The sequence below is a fragment of the Capra hircus genome, chromosome 15 (assembly GCF_001704415.2).
Source record: "Capra hircus breed San Clemente chromosome 15, ASM170441v1, whole genome shotgun sequence".
Taxonomy (NCBI): Eukaryota; Metazoa; Chordata; class Mammalia; order Artiodactyla; family Bovidae; genus Capra; species Capra hircus.
Genome location: NC_030822.1, coordinates 48,290,860 through 48,314,504, shown reverse-complemented (window position 1 = coordinate 48,314,504; position 23,645 = coordinate 48,290,860). Strand labels below are relative to the sequence as shown.

The following is a 23,645-nucleotide window of genomic DNA, read 5'->3' as shown; positions in this document are numbered from 1 at the left end:
TATTTACAATAGCCAGGACATGGAAGCAACCTAAATGTCCACTGACAAATGAATGGATAAAGACAATGTGGAACATATATAAATGGAATATTACTCGGCCATAAAAAAGAATGAAATTGGGTCATTTCTAATGATGTGGATGAGCCTAGAGTCTGTCATACAGAGTGAAGTAAATAAGAAAGAGAAAAACAAATATCATAACTTAACTCATGTATCTGGAATCTAGAAAAATGGTACTGATGAACCTATTTGCAGGGCAGGAATAAAGATGCAAATGTACAGAATGGACTTGCTGGCACAGTGGTGGAAGGAGAGGCTGGAACGAATTCAGACAGTAGCATTGACATATATACACTATCACGTGTGAAGCAGATAGCTCGCAGGGAGCTGCTGCATAGCACATGGAGCTCAGCTTGGTGCGCTGTGATGACCTAGAGGGGTGGAATGGGGAAGGGAGAGGGAGGCTCGAGAGAGAGGGTGTGTATATGTATATACACTTAGAGCTGATTCATGTTGTACAGCAGAACCTTCACACAGCATTGTAAAGCAATTATATTCCAATCAAAAATAAATTTCTAAAAATGCAAAAGAAAAAATGTAATACATGGTCATATATTGATTAAATAAAATGTTTTGGAGAATTTTTTTTTAAAAGCTATTGTATTGGAACACGGAAGGCAATAATTATCCAACCAAGGGATCAGATTTTATTTTATTTTTCACAAATTGAATGAATTGAGTGTGTACATGGATGACATAGCTCACTGCTTTCTTCAAGACAGGATGAAATGAGAAGAATTCTGGGACACACTTATCCCACCCCAAACTTCCTTGGGTGGGTATTGCCTGTAGGTCATGTTGAAAAAGTTCGGCAGGATTCCCTGTGCAACAAGGAATTGATGGATATATAATTATGTAATTAATTATATTGGCTTCCCTGGTGGCTCAGTGGTAAAGAATCCTCCTGCCAATGCAGGAGACTCGAGTTTGATCCCTGGGTTGGAGGGATCCTCTAGGAAAGGAAATGGCAACCCACTCCAGAATTCTTGCCTGGGAAATTCCATGGACTGAGAAGCCTGGAGTGCTACAATCCATGGGGTCACAAAAGAGTCAGACACAACTGAGCGCCTAAACAACAACACATATAATTATATAATAGTCTAACTATGATTATGTATTTGAAATATAACCATAATTATATACTAATTTTATATTTATTATATAATTTAATAATATAATTAAGTGCAATAACTAGAATGTATAGGGAATCTGCTAGGGTGATTCGGACCATCTCTAAATGGTCGCGCATGAATTTCTACAGGATAACCCTGCCTCTGATACTAATGCTGATCTGGCTGGTCACATTTAGATTCTTTTTTTTTTTTTCACACTTAGATTATAACGTTTGCCCTTGTTTTAATTTTTTCTGGTGTTTGCGTGGAGTAATTTTTACCAAAACCCAGAGAAAAAGAAATTTGATTACATAATTTGATGACCTAGGCATTTTTAGGTAGTGAACAGACCTTGGAAGGGGAATTAAGAAGGCCCAACATGTCATTGTCTTACCACCTAACTATCAGGTAAGCACTTTCCATAATTATGGTAATTTGGAAGGGGCACACCTGGCTGAAAATTCCGCCTTTGCCTCTTACTGTGGGACTCACACAAGTCCCATAATTTCTCTGATCCTGCTCTGTCGTCTGCTGAGTAACAGTATGCCTTTATTGCTCCTGCTGCTGCTGCTAAGTCGCTTCAGTCGTGTCCGACTGTGTGACCCCAGAGACGGCAGCCCACCAGGCTCTGCCGTCCCTGGGATTCTCCAGGCAAGAACACTGGAGTGGGTTGCCATTTCCTTCTCCCATGCAGGAAAGTGAAAAGTGAAAGTGAAGTCGCTCAGTCGTGTCCGACTCTTAGCAACCCCATGGACTGCAGCCCACCAGGCTCCTCTGTTCATGGGATTTTCCAGGCAAGAGTACTGGAGTGGGTTGCCATTGCCTTCTCCTCCTTTATTGGAGGGGGTTGCAAAAATCATATTGCTCACTGGTGTAGAAGTGTTTCACTTAAAAGGGCTGTAGAGACCTGAGTTTTTATTTCGGTGGCCACCTCTCAGGATCTTATCTTGACACCTGTGAACCTCTGAGGCAATTCTGATCTTATCTGTTTGGCCTGCCCTTTCTTGCCCTGACATCCAATTGGGAGTTTCTGAGCCTGTCAATTGTTTATTTTCTTTGGTTTTTAGAATATGCCCTTTGTCCAGACTCTTGTGCTGACTTACCATAACACAGCCTAATTACCTGCTGGCTTGAAACTCTAGGACCTTTGCCTACAGTTCACATGGCTTCCTGTAAATACCTGCTTGTGAGAAATGGGTCTTATTTCTGCCTTCAGAGTTAGTGACTTACCGGGAACTTTGCTCAATGTTATGTGGCAGCCTGGATGGCAGGGGGAGTTTGGGGGAGAATGTGTATATGTATGTATGTTATACGTATGACTGAATCCCTTTGCTGTCCACCTGAAACTATCACAGCATGGTTAATTGGCTTTACTCCAATATGAAATGAAAAGCTAAAATGGAAAAAAAAGTTGGTGACTTAGGTGCCTGAAAATGTTGTTCATCAGGAACAAATTAATAACAGCAGCAAAACTCAGAACAGACTTTTAAGGCATGTACAGTCTTCTTTCTTTAAAGGTAGTTAGCTGTATTTCGAGGTCAATAACAGGTGTGTGACTTAGCCTTACTGGGTCTCAATTCGTTTCAAGCTATGGTGGAGTTAGAATTATTGAGTCTCAAGATGAGATTTTAGAAATGGGTGCTCCATGTCCACTGCCCACCAGACATTTCTGATCCTAATAAACTCAGGGAGGCCAATGGGCAGGCGGAGGGTGGTGATCCTGGAGACAGGGACCAGACCTTTAGGGAACTTCGAGGACAAGGAGAAAAGGAATTTATAGAAGCAGAAGCAGAAATGGGTAAAAAGGCAGAGGGAGAAATCTTACTGAGAAAAGGAGAAAAGAAAGAAATGGAGGCGGAAAAGGGGAATGATGGTATCAGGATGGAGTAAAGAAGGAAGATGAGGGTCTAGGAGAAGACTTCTTTGCTCCAGTCTCCTACTGAGATGGAGCCGAAACAAATATTCTAGAACAAAATCAACTGTGTCCAGGTGTTCCTGAGATGCTCCATCTGCACGACTCTAAGACCGGCAGAAATTCAAGCCTCTTCATATTCAGGTCTCCCTGACTCCTAAACCCCATTCCTCCAAATCACAAAACTGCTAGAGGCAGGAATATTAATAGCTGATGGCTCTTACCTGTTTCTACACATTACTTTACAAAATCCTGGTGCTATTAGATAAACCCCCACTCCCTAAGTGTACTATTTTCCCCATAACTTGTCTGACTTAGGTTTTTTGCCCGCACGATGTAGCATGTGAGATCTTAGTTTCCCAACCAGGGTTCAAACCCTCACCCTTTGTATTGGGAATACGGAGTCTTAACCATTGGACCACCAGGGATGTCCCGACTTCATTTTCTAAGCTAAGACACTCAAAGACTGGTGTCCACTCTCTTTCTTACCTTTTCTTTTAAATTAATTTTTATTGGAGTACAGTCGATTTACAGCGCTGTGTTAGTCTGTGCTGTACCGCAAGGTGAGTCAGTTACACATGCAGAGATGCCCACTCTGTTTTAGATTCTCTTTTTCACCTTCAGAAGTGTGTTTTTAGACAGAATCCACCTTGAGTTTGAGTATTATCTGCCTGGAAAAGAGCATTGATTATATCACAGTGCGCCCTGAGTTCACCCAAGGGTCAGGGCTCTCCCTTTCCTGGAAGGTGGGGCACGCGGGGTTTCCGGCCCTCCAAACCAGTAAAGGAGAGAGGTTCCGCTTCTTTACCCGGTATCACTCCTCTCTACCGTTGAAAAGGCAGCACATCATATACTGTCAAAATGAGAGCTATGGGGCGCTCTGCTGTGATCTTTGCTTCCTCTCTCTCATCGCACCAGTGGCTGTGCTGGGGAAACCTGTCTGGAATGGAAAACTGATCCACCAATACGAGGAATATGTAATTATGGGAAGGAGGCGCATTGGAAAGCTTCCATAAGAGCTCAGGAGTCATTTGCACATCCTGTTTTGTCCTTTGAACTTCAAGAGTGAATGGAATGTTCCAGTGAGGAGAGATCAGAGGGGAAACTTGGGGCTCCCCCTCTGCTGGTTCCTCTTTGAGGACCTGAGAACTTGCATGATGAGCAAGAGACCTTCTTTTTTTTCAGTTTTTTTTTTTTTTTTGCTGTGCTGGGTCTTTGTTGTTTTTCAAGAACTTTCTCTAGTTGCAGAAGTGGGGGTTACTCTGCTGGGGTGTGCAGGCTTCTTGCTGTGGTGGCTTGTCTTGTTGCTGAGCCCGGATTCTAGGCATATGGGCTTCAGTAGTTGCAGCATGTGGGCTCAGTAGTTGGGTGCACGGACTTAGTTGCTTTGCAGCATGTGGAGTCTTCCCAGACCAGGGATCGAACCTGTGTCCCCTACATTAGCAGGTGAACTCTTATCCACTGAGCCTGCAGGGAAGTCCGAGAGAGTCCTCTCTTGTTAGTCACCGTTTAATCACTGACTTTTGCCATTTTGCTTTCTTGGTAAAACAGTAGACTTTGAGACTTAAGTGTTTTCTATTGAGTCCCTGTTAATTGTTGGCTCCGTGATGCCCATAAAGGTTCCACATATCAGGCGCACATACATGGACTTTGTGCAGAATCCACAAAGCTGCCATTGCTATAGCCCAGCCAAGGGTTAAATTAGTATCTTACTGTTAACGTTTGTTTGTTGTTGTTGTTTTTTTTTTGTCATCAGACTCTTCTAAGTTTTCGAAATAAATATAAATGGTTTCACTCTGATTCAAAGAGGGTTTTTCCCTGCAGCTAATTTTGCTCTAACATACAGCTTAATATAAAACCTCACATTCTGAACACAGTTAGCCTTCAAAGTGGATTAAGATTGTCGTGCTTCGGGCATTTCCAAGGCATTAGTTACAGTACATTGCATTAACTTTACCAGTTGTCTCTCCTGTAATGAAAAGGATAGAAAGATCACTCGCTTGAATAGAAGACCCAAATGCCATCTTTTAACTTATGTGGAGTGTGATGGAGATGGTAATTGAAAGGGTAAAACCATTCCCATTGTAAGGAAGCAATCAAGCATTCTCTAGTTCCCTTAGAAAAGGCAAGCACAGAAATCTGAGAGCTGGAAGCTGAGAGTTCTATTCATACTAGTGATGATAGTAATGATCGTGATCATAATCCAATTGTTACCATTTTCCACCCCCTCCCCTTCTCTACAGGCCTTAAGAGAAACAGACCTGTATTTTAAGCTGTTAGGTTGACCTCATCTTTATTCATGTCTGTTTCTTTGTAAGTGGGGAGCTGCTCAAATGAGCAGCTGTGTAGCACTGTATGAAGTGGATTTTTATCAGGCTCCCTGGTGTGTTTGTGCAACCAAACATTCCTTGATGCTCAGCGCACTTTATTACATTAGTGATTAGTATCAGTGCTTATACACACGACTGCAGGTGCAAAACTGGCACATGCTTTGACTTCTCTTAGCATTTGCTGTGTGTTAGGGACTGTGCCAAGTGCTTAGTGTATATAACCTTGTCGATCTGCTACCACAAGCCTGTAATACAGGCGCTGTTGTTAACAGTCTCATCTTACCCGAGGGCTGACTGAGGCACTGAGACATTAGTTAAAACTTGTGAATAAATGGTGGATCCAAACTTTGAACCCAGCCATTCTAGTTCCAGGACCCTTGCACTTAACTGCTAGATCATACTGTCAACGATGCATGAGGAAATCAGGGGGTATTGGAAGTTTTTTAAAACCAACTTATTTATTGATTTATTGGCTGCGCTGGGTCTTCATTGTTGCACGCAGGCTTTCTCTAGCTGCTGTGAGCAGAGGCTAGTCTCACGGTGCATTGGGCTTCTCATTGCAGTGGCTTTTCTTGTGGATTGCGGGCTCTAGGGGCTCAGGCTTCAGGAGTTCCCCTGTGACGTGTGGAATCTTCCCAGACCAGGAGAGAACCTGTGTCTCTTGTATTGGCAGGCAGATTCTTAACTATTGGACCACCAGGCAAGTCTGAGTATTAGAAGCTTACTATAACTGGAAAGTATGCTGTAATTGTCAAGGATATGCAGATATGTCCGCTAGCTTCGAGAATTCATGTCTGCACATACCAGTATTGACATTTATCTCAAACAGGTCATGTGATGGATATTAAAAATGCATATTTTTACAAGGCAGTTCCCATAATTGTGTAGTATAGGCTTATGAATGAGTTATCATATCAGGTACCAATTTAGAACCAAGATGCTGACGTCGAAGATGGAGGTCATTCCACAACAGAGGAGAGACAGAGCTAACCAGGGGAGAGCACAAGCTCTGACATCAGATTGTGATGCCAAAAACTTGGCCTTTGTGCACCGGTACTGCATCGAACCTCTGAAACAGTGTTTTGGGTGAAGTAGCAAAGAATAGCTTTATTGCTTGGTCAGGCAAAGGGGGATACAGTGGGCTCCTGCCCCTCAGACACTGTGCGTCCCAACCCTGGGTTTGATTCGGTGAGGAGTTTTATAGCAATGGGTCAGGGATGGAGTTGCTAATAAAGTGCGAATAGAAATAGAGAAAACACAGACGTAGAGAACAAATGTATGGACATCAAGCAGGGAAAGGCGGGGAGGGATGAGCTGGGAGATTGGGATTGACCCATATTCACTGCTACACATGGAAGAGAGAGCTAGTGCAGACCTGCCGTGTAGCTCGAGAAACTCTACTCAGCGCTCTGTGCTGATCTAGGGGGGAGGGAAATCCAGAAGGGAGGGGGTGTGTGTATACGTGTGGCTGGCTAATTCACTTCGCTGTGCCGCAGAAATGAGCCCAGTGTTGTGAAGCAACTATACCCCAATAAATTAAAATTAAAAAAATAAAAATAAAAAAATCAGTGTCACTTAGGCACTGGAAAAAAAAAAAAAATCAGGATGTGTGCAGGGTCTGCACTCCTTTAGCCGGCCTCAGATGGCCCCCTGCCTTGTCTCTGCATCACCACCCCCTTTCCCTGATTAGCAACTGTTGAATCTGCCCTTCGGAACTCAGGGAAGGTCGTGGAAGTTGGAGTCTGTTTCCTACCAACAAGAAAGGAGGGACGTAGAAAGGCTTCTGTACCCAGGAGTCCCACACAGTCGTGCTTGGTTTCAGTTTGGCAGTTTGAACCCAGTCCAGCTGCTGATTAGCTGTCTTTTTTTTTTTTTTTTTAACTGCTCTAGCTCCTCACTGCATGAGGGCTTTCTCTAGTTGCCAGCAAACAGGGACTACTCTCTAGTTGCGACGTGCAGGCTTCTCATCAAGGCGGCTTCTCTTGCGGCAGAGCACAGGTGTGTGGCCTTCAGTAGTACTGGCTCTCTGGCTTAGCTGCTCTGAGGCATGTGGGATCTTGCTGGCCCAGGGATGAAATCCACGTCCCCTGCATTGATGGGCAGATTCTTAACCACTGAGCCACAAGGGAAGTCCCTGTGTGTCTTTTACACAACCTTTCCAAGCCTCATTCTTTTCTTATTTGAAAATGGGGATAACAACTTCCTCATTGGGGTGATCTGAGAATTAATTGAGCTCATGCCTGATTTATAGTAAGTGTGCAGTAAATATTAGCTAGTCTTACTGTGATTGTGTTTGGATTGATACGATTTAAAATTCCCTCCCCACCTTCAGCATACAACCTGTGTACATAAATTGCTCTTTGTAGCATTTCTCCCTGAGAAAACAGCCAAATTGTTCCTGGAACCTGGGCCAAACCCTTACCCGTATAAGGTGCTTTGTGCCCATAAAACGGAAAACAAGCTATTTTGACAATGTGCTGTAGGGAGCACTGTTAGTAAAACAGTAACAGGGAGGATGAAGTAGTTTAGCATTTACAAGCATGTGGTAACTTCTGTAAATCTAAAACTGGTCTTAAAATAAAGTTTATATATATATATATATATATTTTACAAAATATGTGTTACTGTGTTTCTGGACCCACCTGCTCGGTAATTAATAGGTTAAGTTCATTTTTATACCACAATAAACAGGCTATCAAAGGCAGCCAACAGAGAGAGGCACTTCTTGAACCAAGTTCCTTATCTATAAAATGTGGGGGTTGGTTTCTTCTAAGTATTTTTTCCGATTTGCAACTCAAATGGAATGAGTAGTCACTTAAGAAGAAGTCACTTAAGGGAAATTAAATTGTGACTTAACGTTGGCCTTATAATCAAGATGGGCAGACATTCTTTGGACGGGAAACCACGGCAGAGAATGGTTATTTTCTGGAGCGCAGGGCAGCTCCAGAGCTCAGGAGGGCCTGGGCTTCCCACACAGGGAAGCTGCCCTGTCTGCAGATCTTTGGAAGAGAGTAGGATGAATTCCTTTCTTGCAGGAATGGTTAAACTGAGGCCCTCACCAGTAACTGAGGAAGAACTGATTAAACTCTTTTTCAGGGTGTTTTCTTAAGAGTTGATAGGTAAGCAGCTGTTTCCAAGTGCATTCTGGTTCCTTCCTTTAATGGCTCTCCAGAGATCCACAGTCCAAACACCCTTACCTAAGAAACCTGAGCTTTTAGTTAATCAGAAACGAATGTTCTGGGTGGAGAGTGTTATCCTCCCAGGTGCCTTCTCCTGAGATCTCTTATGTGATGCAGGCTGAGTGCAGTGATGATCTCAGGGAAGGAACGACCGCAGTCAGAGCTGTCCCAAGGGACACTGCAGGGCTGCAGTGGATCGTGTTCTTCAGCCTCCGTTTCTCTAGAAGCGCAGGCGATCCCCAGAGAGCATGTGTGGGAAGCTAACTGGGTGCCTCCTCAGACCTCTCCCCTACACCCCCGTCACTGCCCCACCCACCATATTTTCACTCTCGGACATTCACTGAGCAGGTACACCGTGTGGAACAGTGAGCTTTGAAACAGGATGACAGAGATGAAGAGGGCAGAAATCTTGCCTTGATGACGATACAGTCTGAGGGAGGTGGGATGTGGAAAATGCATGCCAGTAATTATGACATGGTGTGGAAAAAGAGGTGTTGCAAAACAGTGTGGGTAAAGTGCACCGAGGGTTTTTTTTAATATACATGTACCCAAGTAAGTGAAGTGAAGGTCGTTCAGTCGTGTCTGACTCTTGGCGACCCCATGGACTATACAGTCCATGGAATTCTCCAGGCCAGAATACGAAGTGGGTAGCCTTTCCCTTCTCCAGAGGGTCTTCCCAACTCAGGGATCCAACCCAGGTCTCCCGCATTGCAGGCAGATTCTTCACCAGCTGAGCCACAAGGGAAGCCCATATACAAGTAAGGATTGATTTAAATGAGTGTGGAGGACATTCTCAAAAAAGAAAAGGAGAAGAAGTCATAAAAGAACAATTAGAAGAACACGTATGGGCTTTTTCCAGAACCTCAGAACCTCTGGGATACTATCAGCCTTCAACCTGCAAGGGCCCTCCAGTGTCGTCTGGTCTCAACCTCAGTGCAAGAACGTGGTCAGTCTCTGCTTGCTTACCTCCCCTGATGGGAAACTCACCATTTGTTTTTGGTTGAGCAGTGTCTGGTTACTTAAGGAAGTGGGGAGAATTGCTCGTGTGTGTGTGTGTGTGTGTGTGTGTGCAAAAGAGAGATACAGAAAGAGAGAGAAGGACAGAGAGAGGGAAGAAACAAAAGGGGAGAGTGAGAAAGAGGCAGGGAAGAAACAAAAGGGGAGAGTGAGAAAGAGGCGGGGAAGGAATCTAGGTTTTTAGTATCCTGGTGGGACCCTTCCTGTAGGACAGTGGGACCATGAGCACTGACTGGTTGTTCTTTGGTTAAGCTGGGGAGATTTTATTTTGGCGGGCATGAAGCCTACTGTCCTGGTTCCAAGGTCCAAGGGTGCAGGGGTGAACTTGCACGGAATGAGATCATGTGAGCCAGCCTTCAAGAACCTAGACTTTGCCCTGGCTGACAAGATTGAAACCATTGCCTTCCAAAGTCCTGAAAACAAGTTAGATCTACCTTTGGAAGCTAAATTAGAACACAAAGATCACAGAGAACTTACTTTTAAAAGCCTTTAGTGTTTGCTAAGCTACCATTTCAGCAGGTGGTGGCCAGCCTCGTTTTAAGCAAACTTAGTGGAGCCTGGAGTTGTTGTGCGTAGGTCCCGCTTAGAGTGTTGGGTGGACAGATCTCAGTGATGGATGCCTCCAGGCACCTGTAGAGCCCTGCTGACCCACCTCAGATCTACAAGTGGACTTCGTAACAGGTAACGGGTGTTAGAGACACTTGGGTACCAGTTAGGAATTAGGACATCGTTCGCTGCAAATGAGAATCTGCTTAGATGGCCTGAACATGCCAAAGAAAAGTATTTCTTGCAAGCACTTCTAGCAAAGCAGGTTCTGCCAAATACTGGGGATAGAGTTTCTTTTTAAAATGTTTAGAATTCAGTAGGAAGGCCCAAGGAAATTGGTATTAGCTTTGTGGTGTGTTTTAGAGAGGAAACAAATAGAAACTGACTGAGTTAGGAAAGCAGAGCGTCTTAGTTTGCAGAATTTCAACCCCAGATATCAATTTATTTACCAGATTGCAAATCAAATGAAAGCCATCACAAAAAATGGCAGAGAGAACCAGTCTGAATAGTGGCTGAAAGTATATTTTTTACAGGAAGTTGAAATAGAGTAATATAGAGGAGTGGAGAAAACACTGGTTTGGGATTCAAACTACTTGGGTTTGAATCATAGCTTGATACCTAAAGTTAATTTCTCTGGGCTTCGTTTTCCACATCTCTAAAATGGGGAAATTGGCACAACCTCAGGATTTTTGTGAGGCTTAATTGAGAAAACAGAGTGCCTGGCTCAAGAAGTTTTGGATCAATCTTCAAATTTTTAGGACATTGGAACATTTCTAATCTATGCTCAGCCGAAACAGATTTTTCATATGGTTCAAGCCATTGTTGTTATCTATTTGCTTTGAAATGAAAGGGTATGAACGTGTACGTTGATTATTTATACACATACTTTTACTAAGTAGTAGTGTTGTTGCAAAGTTGTGTAGACATCAAGTACTATTTAAAATGCATGAGGGGAATTTCCCACATAAAGGGATTCTCTTTGTGTAAAGCATAAAGGCTTTTCCAAAAGTAAATAAACATTGTTATGTCTCTTGTGCAGATCTGATCATTCATGTGTTGAGATCAGTTCTAGCAAGGTATTTGTGTTTAACTTCTTGCTGTCTGTGGGCTTAGGAGAGAAGTAGGTGCGCACAGAATGTGTGTGGACAAAAGCAGCATGAGTATTTGGACTCCTTAGTACCATTTGTATTTTAATTATTCTTTGAGGTCAAAATACAGCCTCCAGAATAACACTGAAAGCAATTAAGGTAGAATTTGACCAAAAGATATTTGATTTACAGAAAGCAATTTCCATTTCAGCTATATGACCTTGGTCCAGGGTTGATCTCACCAATGCCTTAGTTTCTCATCTGTGACCCTGGGTGGGACAGGGCAGAGGAAGAATGGTCCAGATATTTAATGAGATTGGACTAAGTATCTGATGTTTCTTTCAGGCTTATAATTCTGTTGCCTAAGGAAGGTCTATTGCTCATAAAACTTTCCAACTGTCAGAATTAATATGTCTTCTCGAAGTACTAATTTACATCATGGGAGTGGTTGAGATTATGAGAAATGGAGCTCTTTCTTTTCCTAGAAATATAAAGAAATGAGGTCACTCAGCATTCAGTGATGTTTTATGTTCATGTGGACATCTGATATTCAGCAGGAGGTTTCCTTGTTGAATGTGCCTTATTCGAGTCATTTAATTTAAGGATAAATTACCCTTACCCATAAAGGATAAATTCCTTACCCATAAGGAAACAGTCTATTTTAATGAATTCTTTTGGGAAAGAAGTGATTTTATTAAATGATGACCATTCCAACTCATATATATATATATATATATATATATATATTTTTTTTTTTACTGTGCCATGCAGCTTATGAGGGATCTTAGTTCCCCAGCCAGGGATTGAACCTGAGCCCTGTGAAGTGAGAGTCTGGAGTCCTAACCTAACTGGACCTAACCTAACTAGTCCAACTAGTTGCCCCAATTAGTTGGGAGTTGCCCCAACTCATGTTTTTAAAATCTGTGTTTTCATATACCAGGATTTCTTAACGTGAAGTAAACCTTTTCAGTTCATAGACTGTGAGAGACTTCAGAGATTACCCAGCATAACCAATTCCCCAATTCCAGTTTCAGGGTGTTTAAAATACTGTGCAGTCACTGAATTGAGGTGAATCAGAAGGGCAGTGGTCCAGCATCTCAGCTCCTAGAATGGGAGTGGGGGGAATGTGAGCAACAGAATTGCCACCAGGGGGCAGTTGGGGGCAGAGTACGGCCAGGCTGGTGGGCCATTCATGAAACGTGGGAACACTGCAAAGTGTGACTTTCATTTCAAGGCAACAGCTCCCACTAAATGCAGACTTTTACAGGAATGAATTGTTTACACTTGCTCCCTCCTTGCAGAAGGATAAACGACTGGGGTGTCCTCTGTGTACTTGGATTATAGGAGCCATGGCTGAAAAGCCTTCCTGTGTCACAACAAAATAATTCAGTTTTTTGTTTGAAGTGATATGTAAAGGCTAGTGTCTCCATCATGCTTGGCAAACATGCCATTATGTCCCATCAGAAGAAACTGGGCAGTTTTTACAGTTCCAGCATCATACCCCAGCAGAAGTTACCACGGTACTGCTCTACCCTGGAAGTGATTTGGAGCCCACTGCTCTAATATCTGGCCCTCCCAACTGGCTCAGTGGGAAAGAACCCACCTGCCAATGCAGGAGACGCGGGTTCCATCCCTGGGTCAGGAAGATCCCTTGGAGAAGGAAATGGCAACCCGCTCCAGTATCTTGCCTGGAGAATCCCATGGACAGAGAGGAGCCTGGTGGGCCACAGCCCATGGGGTCACAAAGAGTCAGACATGACAGAGCAATGGAGCACACACGAGCTGCTCCAGCATCTCTGCCACCCCGGATCTGGGTTTATTATTTTTGTTTAGTCGCTAAGTCATGTCTGACTGGTTTACAACTGGATGGACTGTGGCCCGCCAGGCTCCTCTGTCCATGGGATCTAGGGTTGTCTGTAAAAGGGGGCTAATTTTCTGATGTAATGGAGGTGAAACTGCTGAGTTCCTGTTGGAAATAAAAGCCTTAAGTGGTTCCTTTAGCGCTTGAACCGGATTGTTTCCTACACCTGTAGGGCCCTTCTCTTTGAGTGAGTTCAGCCTCCAAGTCTTTGTCTTGGCCTTTGCATGCAAAGCCATTTATCACCTGTGAAACTTCACCTGCCTGCTGTATCACTTTAGTAACTGTCTGTAACCTCCCTGTGCCTCCTTCTCTAATCTCTAAAACAGAATGAACAGTGGGGGTGAAGTGATGGTTGGGTCAGATCTTTGAAATATCTGTTCCATCATTCTGGAATTTTGTAATCACCAGATGTAAACTCCTCCAGGGCACAGACTTGGTTATGTGCATACCCAAATTCCCCCACCCGATTTTCCAGCACTTAGAACATAGTGTGCTCAATTAATCTGTGTTTAAATGGGCAAGAAGGAAGATTTATAGTAGATGTAATCTCTTGCTCTCATCCATCACCCAACATTATGATCCAGACTGTTCTTTGTGTGATTCCAAGAATATATCCTGCGCTCTTTTATACCTCTGTGCCTTTGTGTAGGTGGTCCTTCTGCCTGGAAGCATGCCCCCGCCCTTGCCCCGGTGTAGCTAGAAAACTCCTCTGCTAACCTTCTACCTTGGGTAGATACTGTCTCCTTCATGAAGTTCTTTCTGGATCAAGCTCTCTCTCCTCTGGGATCACACTGCGTTTGATACATGCCTCTATCAAAGTAGGTTTTCTCACTAAACTGTAGTCCTTAGATTGATTCTCTGCTCTCCCGGCACCGCCACCTCAAGACTTGAAGCCAGGGTCATCTTTGATAAACATTCAAGAATTATTTTGAGAAATAAATGAATAGTGTTAGAGAAACTTTTCAGAACCGTTTCACAGTACCCAGTGTTACGGTATGCTTAGAATCTGGGCATATTAAATGCTTTTTGATTGATTTGTTAGATTACCAGGTACACCCCCAAGCTTCAGTTTCTTAGATATCGGCAGAACTCCATTTTAAATGGCATAATCATACAGTCACATTTTGTTCCTCTGAAACATAACATCTACCAACAATAACTCACACACGCACACACACACATTTTTCCCAGTCTAATTCCAGATCCTTAGAAGAGACTTGAACACATAGAAAATGCTCAATAACTATTTTAAAATGAATGGGAATGAAAGACACTCCTTTCACCGCCTGGTTTCTGGGACGCGTGGTTTTTGCAGCCTCCGTGTGTTGCCTCGCTCCACACTCTACCACCTGTAGCAGTCACGTTTCTTTCCTGCTCTCACCACCACTGTTCCCACAGAGAACACCAGCGACCCATCACAAAACCTGATGGGATTCTCTCCGTCTTCCTCCTGCCTGATTTTGTGACGGCATTTGGCATCTCTTACCTTTCTGAGATGTGGTGTAATTTATAGCATGAGTTTTAAAGCACAGAGACCCTGGTTTAAATTTGTGCTCCTCTTCCGTTTGTTCCCTGTATGAACTTTGGCAAGTCAGGCACCTTTTAAAATCTCTCCCCCTCCTAACATGGAGCTTTTGATGTCTATTTCTCGGGGTGGTTGGGAGGGTCGGATGGGATTTTGTGTGTGAAGCACTTAGACTTGTGCCGGGCTTATAGTAGTCATTCAACAAACTCTGGCTCCTTCCCTTTCTTGACTGCTGATTCATTCCGCATTCTTGGTTTTCTTCCAGTCTACGTCTCTGAATAAATCTTTGTAGAACTCTTCCTTCCCTTGCCCGTCTCCTCTCATTCCACATTTTTCTCCCAGCCTGTTTCAGATTCTCTCCATCTCTTACCTGCAGTATTTGCCATGCATGCATGTAGTCAATACTCCAAAAATACAGACTGATTGAATGACAGTCTCTGAATTGGCCTCTGTGTGTCCCAGCTTTTGCTTCTCCAGTACGTATTTCACACTGTCACCAGAATTGATGTTCCTCAAACACAGGTCCATAATGTCACACCCCCCAAGAAACCCCCCAGCAAAACCTGCATAGCATCCCTTTGTTTAAAGAATAGAACTAGGGACTTCCCCGGTGGCCCAGTGGTTGAGAATCTGCCTTGCAGTGCAGGGGACGTGGATTCCATCTCTGGTAGGGGAACTAGGATCCCACATGCCATGGGGCAGCTAAGCCCCCACTCCACAGCTAGGGAACCTGAACACCACAACTAAGACCTGACACAGCCAAACAAACAAATAAAATATTTTTAAAAAATAAAGACTAGAACTAAACTTTGAATACTCGCCAATCTGACCCTCTTGTTTGTCCTGCCTTGCCTTCTCTATGCGTCCTTCCATAAGCCCTGACTTCTCTCTGTATTTTCCAAAACTCCCCAGGGGTTTTCTTTTCCTTCTTCTTCTTTTCAGTCCCCTTACTCAAATAGTTCCTTGACTCCAGAGTGCTCCATTCATCTTTTCTAGTGAAATTCATTCTTTACGTCTTAAGTACTAATGCCTCCATGAAGCCTGCCTAGACCACCTTTTTTCCTCTCGTTAAAATTGATTTTCTGTTCGCACCTGTTTGCACTTGTATTTTGCACTTCATTCATTCTGCCTTGCTAGGCTGTACGCTCCAATGCACACACTTTGTCCTTCTTAGCTTGTTTTCTCCCCAGGGCTTACCGAGAAACCTCATGTGGTTCTCTAGCTTAACAAGGACTCTTAAAATTAAACTGAATGGAAAATCAACAGAAGTAGTCGTGTTTCCTAATACAGGTCTTATAACGGAGACTTAATTAGGTACAAAAAGGCCGACATTTATAGCTTACTATGTGCCAAGCACTATTCTAAGTGCCCTACGCTGTTCAGAGGCTCACCACAGCTGTAGGAGGGAGACATTGTTAATTATCTTGTTTTCTTTTTTTTTTTAAGATAGGAAACAGGGACACAGAGAAATTAAATAACTCACCCCCAATCTAATGGTAAGTGGGGGAAGGGCAGAGAGCAGCCATGTGAGCCTGTGCACACGGTCACTAGTTTACAGCGCCCACAGTATGTGAGGACCCTTCTGAGGAAAGCAGCAGAGCACCCAAAGCAGGCCAGCTGCCTCCCCTGGAATGGATGGGTGGAGTGACCTCAGGAAGTCTGTTCCAGCCCCGATGTCCTTCGAAGATTTAGAGGACAAGTGATGATGCCTGTCTGAAAAAACAGGGTCAGCCAAGTGTTGTGCAAAAGAGTCTGGTTTGACTCCTAAGTCTTTTGATGAGCAGTTAAACCAGGGAGGCTTATCTGGCGACAGTCCTCCTGGGGTGACGTCATTGCTCACCCTGATCCCCACGGAGGCTGGCGGAAGCACGCCGTCAACCTTGTGTATTTCCCAGGGCTGAGAGGCCTTGCCAGTGCACAGTCCTTGGGAACTGAAATGGGAAAAGTCCTGAAGCTCTTTCTTTTCTTCAGAAGGAGAAGCCAGAGGTGAGGCTGGTCCACCGTGGTTTTATTTAGGTTGTGTTTAGCCAACATCCTCCAGCCCCCTCCAACTACAGGGATTGAATGTGGAAACCGCATTGATGGCTTCAGTAGGGAGCTCGTGCATGGGGCAGTGAGGTAGGGATTAGAGGAAGAAACAGACTCAAGCCACCAGGGGACAGCTTGACGCTTACGGTCTCCAATTCCACCTGTCTCCCCAGTCCTTACTGCCAGCTTCTTGTCCCTCACCACCCTGGTCATTGGTCCCTGTATTTCTGTGTCACGGTGCAAGATACAAAAGCTTTCTGTGAGTTTCAGAGAGGTGTTTAGTATCCGGTAATCAGAATGGCTGGAGTCAGAAATCTATCAATTCAGATGGACTTTGTTTTAGGCCTAAGTGAATTGCTTTTATTTAAAAGAGAGAGAATCTGGGCTCCACAGATCCATGATGGTTGGGCCTTTACTAGAAAATTCTTTCTTGCCTCTGCCTCTAATCAGGTTCCAGTTACCTCTGGAGCCATGCAGAGAAAGCTGCCCTGTCACCATCTTTGAGCATCCACTGCAGCCCTTACCTGGCCTTCCTCTCGGGAAATGTTTATCATCTAACCTGAATCTCCCACCCTGAGTGGTACACAAACTCGTTGCCTCTTTTGCTTATTTATGTGATTTCTTAGTTTCAGCACGTAGGATCTTTAGCTGTGGCACGTGAACTCTGAGTTGTGGCGTCAGGGATCTAGTTCCCTGACCAGGGACTGAACCCGGGCCTCTGCAATGGGAGCACAGTCTTAGCCACTGGAGCCACAGGGAAAGTCCCAAACTCATTTTTGCTTGCTCGGTAACAGAAGGAGAGTTTCCGAGTCCCACCCAGCCGTGCTTCATTTTGTTTCTGAAGACAGTTTATTACACTGCTCTCATGGCCTCATCCACAGTTCTATCAGAATTTCCAGCTTCTCTGATGGCAGCAAGTTCCTCTTTGTGAACGCCCACTTCCTGCTTCTTTCTCCGCTCCATGGGAGCCTTTGGGTCTGGCTACTCTGATGCCACGCGGGAGAGAGATTCTGTGTCCTCTCCTTGAGGGCGGGGACTGACTGTCTTGTGGCAGCCGTGTTATAGGGGACACACCTGTTCGTGCTCTTGGGAGTTGCCTGCCCTTGGCATCCTTAGGGCTGGAGGGATGTGGGTCTGTGGGGGCCTGCTCCTTCCATTTCCCACTCACCTGGATGTGCATCCGGGAGGAATCTAGCTTCATAGCTGCTATGTTTCAGTTACGTTCCCTCCTGGAAGTTTCCCACTCAATAATGGACTCTGGAGTTTGTGGGTTTCCTAAAGTAGTAAGACAGGTGCTGGGTGTCTTGTGTCTGCAGGAAAAGGGAGCCTGAACAGTTGAGAATAAACAACAGTTGCTTGGTAATATGAGCTCCTTTCATTAAAGTCAGAGGCCTGGCTGTGAGCTGGGGGAAGGGAGGCCTGGGTGTTTGGGCACCACCTGTCTGGGGGGCCAGAGGTGAGGGCACCTCTGAGTCAGCTGAGAGCCAAATATGGGAGAGAAGTGATGAGGGGTGGGGTGGGGGTGGGGGGAATTGGAGAAAAATGCAGTGACTGAAGCTCTTTAGTCCTGACCCCTGACACCAGCTCCTCTGAGAAACTGTTTTTCAAAACTTTGCATTTCCATTTCCTCAGTTGTAAAATAACGGTTGGAACTGAATGGTTTCATGTTGTTTAGTGATAAAGCCAACTAAGATCGGGGCTGGTAAAATTATGTTGCTTGCAAGGGACCTGATATCCAGAGCTGATGCATTTGATGAGATTTGAGTGGCCTCTAACTAGCTTCAGATGACCCTGGCTCAAGTTCGGGCTTTGTCATGGATCAGTTATTGTGTTTTTATCTGCGACCTTGGATATCTTTCTGTGTCTCACTTCAATAAATTACAAAATGAAGGTAATAACATCTGCTAGGGTCACTGGAAGATAAAATATTATGTATGAAAGCTCTTTATGAAAGTGTAAAGGTTTCTCTACAAACAGAACACGCAGGACACTGGACAGAATCCAAAGAAGGACAAACTTCACTCTTCCCTCAATGTGCGTAGAGTTTTCACTGTAATGACGACTGGCAGCTGGAGAGCATTTCATTTTCAAACTAATGTCCCATTTATCATCTTACTTGATAGGGACAAGTAAACAGCTGAAGGTGAATGAGGAATGTGTTTTTTGTTTCTAATAATTTTTTTTAATTGAAAAAGAGTTGATTTGGGGGCTTCCCAGGTGGTGGTAGTGGTAAAGAACCCACCTGCCAATGCAGGAGACGTAAGAGACATGGGTTTCATCTCTGGGTGGGGAAGATCCCCTGGAGGAGGGCATGGCAGCCCACTCCAGTATTCTTGCATGGAGAATCCCATGGACAGAGGAGCTTGGAGGGCTGCCGTCCATAGGGTCGCACAGAGTCGGACGTGACTGAAGCGACATAGCACACAGAGTTGATTTACAATGTTGTGTTAGTTTCTGGTGGATGTGCTTTGAGAAAGGATTTTTTTTTTTTTTAATTTTTATGTTTTAGATGTGGACCATTTTTAAAGTCTTTATTGACTTCGTTACAATATTGCTTCTGTTGTTATGTTTCAGTAGTTTTGGCCGCAAGGCATGTGAGATCCTAGCTCCCTGACCAGGGATCGAACCCTCATCTCCAGCATTGGAAGGCGAAGGCTTAACTATTGGACCTAAAAAAATAGGGTTTTATTGGGTGACAAGTACTTTCTTTTCTTGAAGCCAAGAGTCCAGGTGGAGGTGAGCCAGGGCAGTGGTCGAGGGCTTCACCTATCTGCTTTCCAGCCAAGTGAAACACTCACAGATTGAGCGTGGAGGTTTTCCCTCAGGCCGGAGGAGACGTAAATGATCATTCTCCAGGACTGCTGGGCACAGACTTAAATTAAATCTCACAGGAGTTTAGATTTTAGATTCAGAATCTCTCGTGGGTGGAAAAGTGGCTGAGGTGTGTGGGAAGAGGAAACTGCTGAATTTTCTTCCTTCTAAGAGGCGTACGTTTAAATTCAGAGGGCTCACGGTCAACGTCAAAGGGGGCTGCCCTTCTTGGTGAATCTCCCTTTCCCCCAAGTACCCATGGGATCTTTGGGCACCTGTCTGTGGACCCTCATGTTTTGTTTTGTCTTGTTTTGTTTTGTGGCTTCCTGGTGAATGGTATTGACTCACCTTCCTGTTGCCCGCTAAACCCCTAAGACCCGGCTCTCTGACTTCAACAGCCCCTCAACAAGCAGGTTCCTTGAACTGAGAAGTTATCAGATCCCCGGCAGAGTGCTCATTCTTGGAGGAAATCCAAGGCAGTGAGCAACTCCGTGGCTTAGTTCCGGAGCCTGAAGAGTGGAACGCCTCCTTGGCATTCCCAGAGCCGGATGCAGTGTCCGGCTGCTTGCCCGGTCTGACACCTGATGGCAAGGGGTTTCTCCTTTCCGTGACACATCCAGGAGTGAAAATAGAGTGATACTGAGCCCCCTTGAGAGAGCTGGTGATCGGATGTGGAAAAGAGTCAGAAACAAGACAGGCCACTCTTCCAGGAAGACGTTTATGGGTGGTCTGGCTCTGGCCAGGAATTGGAAAAGACCCTGATGCTAGAAAAGATTGAAGGCAGGAGGAGAAGGGAACAACAGATGAGATGGTTGGATGGCATCGTCGACTGAATGAACATGAACTTGAGCCAACTCCGGGAGACAGTGGACAGAGAAACCTGGCCTGCTGCAGTCCACGGGGCCGCAAAGAGTTGGACACAACTCAGCGACTGAACAACTGGCTCTAGTTTTTTTGGCTACGGTCTCTCTCGCCCCGAGCGAAATGTACTTCCCCCAGATTCCTGGCCTTGGGGAGGCTGTGCAGTGTCAGGATGCCTGGAGCCATGCCCCCTCCCCAGGTGTCACTGCAGGGCATGGTGGGCCCAGGGCCAGCTGTCACATGAACTGAAGGGGTGTGTTTTCTCGCAGAGCTCTGGTAGTCTTTAGGAATGTGGTTTCTCCTCAGCTTTGGGACATTTGTGACATGCTCTTGTGACCATCCTGGCACAGAAACAAGGCATCGGTTCCCTCCAGGACTCAGAGAAAGGGCAGAGAGGACAAGGTGAACCGCATGGTCTGTCTGAAAGCTCCCATCTCTACTTGGGGCTTCCCTGGTGGCTCAGTGGTAAAGAATCCACCTGCCAGTGCAGGAGACATGGGTTCGATCCCTGGGTTGGGAAGATCCCCTGGAGGAGGAAATGGCAACCCACTCCAGTATTCTTGCGTGGGACGTCCCATGGACAGAGGAGCCTAGTGGGCTGCAGTCCAAGAGTCAGACATGACTAAGTAACTGAGCACACACATACACACATCTCTACTTGGGTTCTTACATGTAAGACTTACTGGAGAGGCATATGGGCTGGGCTGGGAGGGAGGGTGGCTGTTAACTTATTTGCTATAGGAGCTGGGCTCTTTAGACTCAATCTTGACAGAGGATTCCTTAGTGAGGTGGATCAGTTCTAGGGCCAGTCTCCTAGGGTGGAACCTGGGTCTAGAGAGTGAGGGGTTCAGCATAGCTTGGGAACTACAGGACTGACCCAGACTTTCTAGGTTCCATGACCTGGGGACATACAGATGTTTTGTGAGCCAGTCCATGCAAGTGGAAGCAGAATTGACCCAACCCCCAGAAATGTAAAGGGAACACCCTCAATTCCCCGGGACACCCTTTGCTTCACGCTCACCTTCCTCTAATTTTATTCTGCGCATGGAATGTGGCTCTGATATGGAGGGGGTCACTCAAGATGTAGAGACCACCCCCCTTTTCCTGACTGGTCCCGTTGTGCTCTGTGTCTCTCAGGTCCTCTTGTCTGTCCTTCCTCCGTATGTCATGTCTGCTGTCTTCAGCTTATTCCACAGAGCTGTCCTCTCTTCTCTGCTTGTCATTTTGGAAGCAGCCTCTAGGAACCTTACTGACCCCCCTCCGACTGTGTCCGGGCTTCCTGTGCCCCCTTTCTGTACCCCAAGTGATTCAAAGAAAGCACCTTTCTCAGCAGAGGAGATCCTGCCCGAAGAGTCTCCTAGTTTCCCCGCCTCAACCCTGTATGCTTGGGTGGCCCTGGCGATTATGGCCTGAATTCCTTGGGTTCTCCCCCACCCCCACCCCGCCCCGCTCCCCCTCCTAGAAAAAGCTAGGAGTTAACACTAATGAGAGCTGCCCGGCCAATCGTCGCTTTGAGAAAGTTTGGGCGGTGATCCTGTTTCATTAGGCTGATTGGAGCAGCCGGGACTCGAAGGTAGAGTCCCTCCCCAGGGATCCCGGGTACTGTTACACTAGCTGTCGCCGCCCGTGCACGCCCCTTCTGGACAGACGTGACCCCCGCCCCCTTGTCCGCTCCTCGCCCCCCGCTCCTCCTCTTTTGTTTTTATCCAGCGTCTGCTTCCTCTCTCTCTCTCTCCCCGTCTTCCTCCTCCCTCTGCCCCTTCCTCCCGCTCTCTGCCTCCCTGCAGCGCCAAGCCGGCTCCCCAGCCTAGTCTGCCGAACGCAAACCACTGAGAGTTTGCCGAGCCTCCCCTGGGGGCGCGGGCCGCCGAGTCCGGCTCGGGCACGGTCGCCAGCCGGCGAGGGAGCGCCGCCGAAGGAAAACGAGAGGGCGCGCGAGGGGAACCCCGGAGAGGGCGGCCGGGCGGCTGCGGGTCGCCGAGTTCGAATCCAGGCGGCCGCGCCGCCAGCCCCCGCGCCCCCTCCGCCCGCGCGGCGCTCCGGAGGACGAGCTGGCTCTGCCCGCGGCTCGAGCGGCGAGCGTTTCCTAACGTGAGAGGCCGGGCGCCGCGGGCGAGGGCAGGGGAGCCGGGCCGGCGGGCGACGAGGCACCGGGGCAGCGCGGAGGCAGCGGGTCCCATGCCGGCAGCCAACATGATGGAGAGTCTGCAGCCGCCCGCCCTGCAGGTGCCCGAGCCGCGGGGCGCACCCGAGGGCAGCCCGGTCTGGTCCAGCTCGTCGACCCCCACGCTTCGCCGCCGGCGCTTCAAGATGCGCCGCACCAAGAACGTGCAGGAGCCGAGCCTGGAGGCCGGGCTGAGCGGGGACCTGCCCGGCGTTTTGGCGCCCGGCAAGGAATTCCTGCAGCTGCCATCCATCGAGATCACGCCCTCCAGCGACGAGGACACCCCGTGGTCCAACTGCTCCACGCCCAGCGCTTCCCCGCGCCGCAAACGCTTCCTCCTGCGCAAGTGGCTGCGGGTGAGGGAGCGGAAGGAGTGCAGCGAAAGCAGGTACGTGCCGTCCCGTCCCCGCCTTCTTCCCCGTTCCTCCTCCGGCCTCCCCAGAGCCTCCGGGGCGGGGGGAAGGGGGGTGGGGGTCCCAGGGCACCCGGGAAACTTCGCGGAGGATTGCAGGAGCCCTTCTCCCGAGTGGACGGCTTGCCCACGTGTCACCCATCTTCCCAGCCCAGGTGGGGCCCGGTGACTTTACAGTACACGTGTACACGGGGCTTCACGCTGCGTTCCAACCCATCGGATCCTCACAGCAACACGAGTAGTAAAAACCATAGCAGCTAGTGTTTACTGAACCCTTAGCAAACTCGGGTCAGAGGATGCGCCCTTCACCATCTATCTCCATTTAATCCTCACAGAACCTTTTTGTGGTAGGTACTCTCAGTCCCACTGATGGAGGTCGTAGAAGGCAAGAGAAATGAAGTGGCTCCTCCACTCAGACTTCAGTCTCTAAGCTCCGTTTTAATGTTGATTATTTAATTTTTGGCCACCCCAGGTTGTCTGTCCTGGCCCCCCACGTGTAGAAGAGGTGTATTCACATTGAGTGAGTCAGGTTTCCTACCACAGAGAATCTTTAGACAGCTAGGCCAGGTCCACACCATTGTAGTTTGTGCCATCTAATTTTTGCCTGGGTAGATGTTGCGTCTGAGTAGTTGGGAAGTTAGCTTTCCCTAGGCGGAGAATTTGTCTAAGAGACAGGTAGGTAGGGCAGCTCCACACAGCCTTGGAGGAAGAAGGGAGTTAGGTTTAAGGCAAGCCAGTT

General features: G+C 46.6%; 1 protein-coding gene across 2 annotated transcripts in view; it reads left to right on the top strand.

Annotated features, from left to right (window-relative positions):
• Positions 9,950-23,645, top strand: part of GRAMD1B (GRAM domain containing 1B) — a 202,848-nt gene continuing 189,152 nt past the window's right edge. The window contains exon 1 of one of the 2 annotated variants that reach the window (XM_018059627.1): positions 9,950-10,291. In XM_018059627.1, the coding sequence (XP_017915116.1) occupies positions 10,227-10,291 (65 nt within the window). In that variant the 5' untranslated portion in view covers positions 9,950-10,226. Of the gene's footprint in view, positions 10,292-21,817; positions 22,883-23,645 lie in introns of those variants that run through there. The other variant, XM_018059626.1, reaches the window with a different exon arrangement.